General features: G+C 52.8%; 1 protein-coding gene across 1 annotated transcript in view; it reads left to right on the top strand.

The window, feature by feature from the left end:
- Positions 1-1,975, top strand: part of LOC113204279 (cell adhesion molecule 2-like) — a gene marked incomplete in the record, with an annotated part of 85,143 nt that overhangs the window by 67,071 nt on the left and 16,097 nt on the right. The window contains 1 exon segment of the mRNA XM_052271114.1: positions 360-493. Coding sequence (XP_052127074.1) covers positions 360-493 — 134 coding nt within the window.

Raw genomic sequence — 1,975 nt, 5'->3', positions numbered from 1 at the left:
TCAGCTGCGGGCTTCTTTTGTGTCGTCGTGACATTCCGGGACAACGCCGGGTGACATATTGCCCACTTGAGGACTGGAGGAGTTGTTTAGAGGCTTTTCCAGCACGGAAAGGCTTTTCACTTTGCCTTTCACCGTCGCTTGTGTTCCGCCGCGTCGTCCACTCTCAGCCTCTGCGCCTGGGTGCGCGGGCGTGTGTGTGTGCGTCTGGGTGTAGAAGTAGGGACGGAGAGAAGGGGGTAAGGGCGGCTCCTCGAGCTCCAAGAAAGGAAAGAAAAGACGGAACAAAAATAAATGGCTTTTCAGAATAATGGAACTTTAAATGTTACGTTTTCAATTTCCCCTCACTTTTTGTTTGGCAGACATTCCAAAAGACAACCCGACGATCAGCGGCCCTGAGCGGCAGCACCAGGTCGGCGACAACATCGCCCTCAACTGCACGTCGGGGAAGTCACACCCCGCGTCCAAGCTGCAGTGGTTCATCAACGACCAGCTCGTGAGTACCTCCATAATTCATCATTTATTTATTTCCCTTTTACAGCAGATTTTTTGTTTGTGTGTGTGTGTGTGTGTTACTCGGCGCTATTTGGATTCGGGCCGGGCCAATGCGGATCTCCATATATGAATCAAACAGTCTATTAGTGCTGGCAATGAATCCAACAGATCGGTATCACGGCCGAGAATTTATCTGTGGCGCGGGAGCCAGCCCAGAAAGAGGCGGCGCAGCTGCTGCCAAGTATGGTCCCTCTCTCTCTCTCTCTCTCTCTCTCTGTCTCTCTCCGACCGGCCTCATTATGTCAGCACCAATAACACTGCTATTGGAATCCCATTTGAAGGCGGCCACTTGTTTACGTGTGCAGACGTCATCCCCGTAATCCCCGCGGCGGCAGACGGCGCCACGCTGGGCTGGGCTGGCTGTTGGGCTGGCTGCTGGGCTGGCTGTGGGGCTGTGGATAATAATTACGCCAGAGTCGTTGCGCCGACCCCTTCCGGAAGGAGCGGGAGGGAAGTGGATCCGACAACAGTCGTGTCTTTCTACTCTTTTTTGTTGCTTTCCCTTCCGTTATTATTTGCACACCCCCGCTGCGCGCGACGATCTCGTATTTTCGTTGAAAAATAAAACACAATCCAGATGACAATAATTTCTCCATCTTTTTCTTCTGAGACTTTTTTGTTTCTCGTCGTGACCGCGTGACTCCGGATGCTCTTGTCCAGACGTGTGCCGCCTAGCCTCGCCGCAGGGCGCGGGGCGGACGCGGGGCATAAACAACTCCCAACACCAAGCGGCCCTGGCCATTTTTCTCGACGGGCGCGCCGCTCCTTTCTGTTATTTATGAGAAAAAGCGAAAGGCCAGGAAGACGGGGAAATATGGACGACCTGAAGACGAGGAGCAGAGGGAGCCGCCCGGGTGGAGGGGTAGCGAGCGGGGCGAGCGGGGAGGGGAGGGAGCGGGTGCATCATATTTGCTGGCCGGGACGCCCGGCCGCGGAATTTGACATAATAATTATTACATGGCCGCTTTACGTGCCGAGGGTGGCGCGCCGAAATGGGGGTCGCCACCCCTCTCCATCTCTCTTTATTTCTCTCTTCTGTCCCCCTCTCCGCCCCCATTCTCTGTCCCACTCGCTCTCTTCCTTTTTTTATTTAAACTTAATGCAACCCCTAGCCGTCGAGACAGACGCGTATATCAAGGTCATCTCTCGGGCAAGGCTAGCAGGGGTGGTGGTGGCCCCTGTGGCGTTAAGGTGTAATCATCATCGTCGTCCCTCTGCTTTATACATTTTTTCGTACTTTTTAATGATATCACTTTATCTTATTGCCCTCAAATGAAACTTCACAATTTCTTTTAATTATCACTGCGAATACTGTTATTAAAGCTAAGATTCTTGCTGCGCACTTGTTCGGTTCTTCTCTGTTGTCCTTTGCACCGGTTCGATAGTGAGAGAGAGAGTGAGAGAGAGAGTGAGAGAGAGAGAG

Source organism: Frankliniella occidentalis, unplaced genomic scaffold (assembly GCF_000697945.3).
Source record: "Frankliniella occidentalis isolate FOCC.00 unplaced genomic scaffold, Focc_3.1 Scaffold150, whole genome shotgun sequence".
NCBI classification, from domain to species: Eukaryota; Metazoa; Arthropoda; class Insecta; order Thysanoptera; family Thripidae; genus Frankliniella; species Frankliniella occidentalis.
This window is presented reverse-complemented; position numbering and strand designations above follow the sequence as displayed.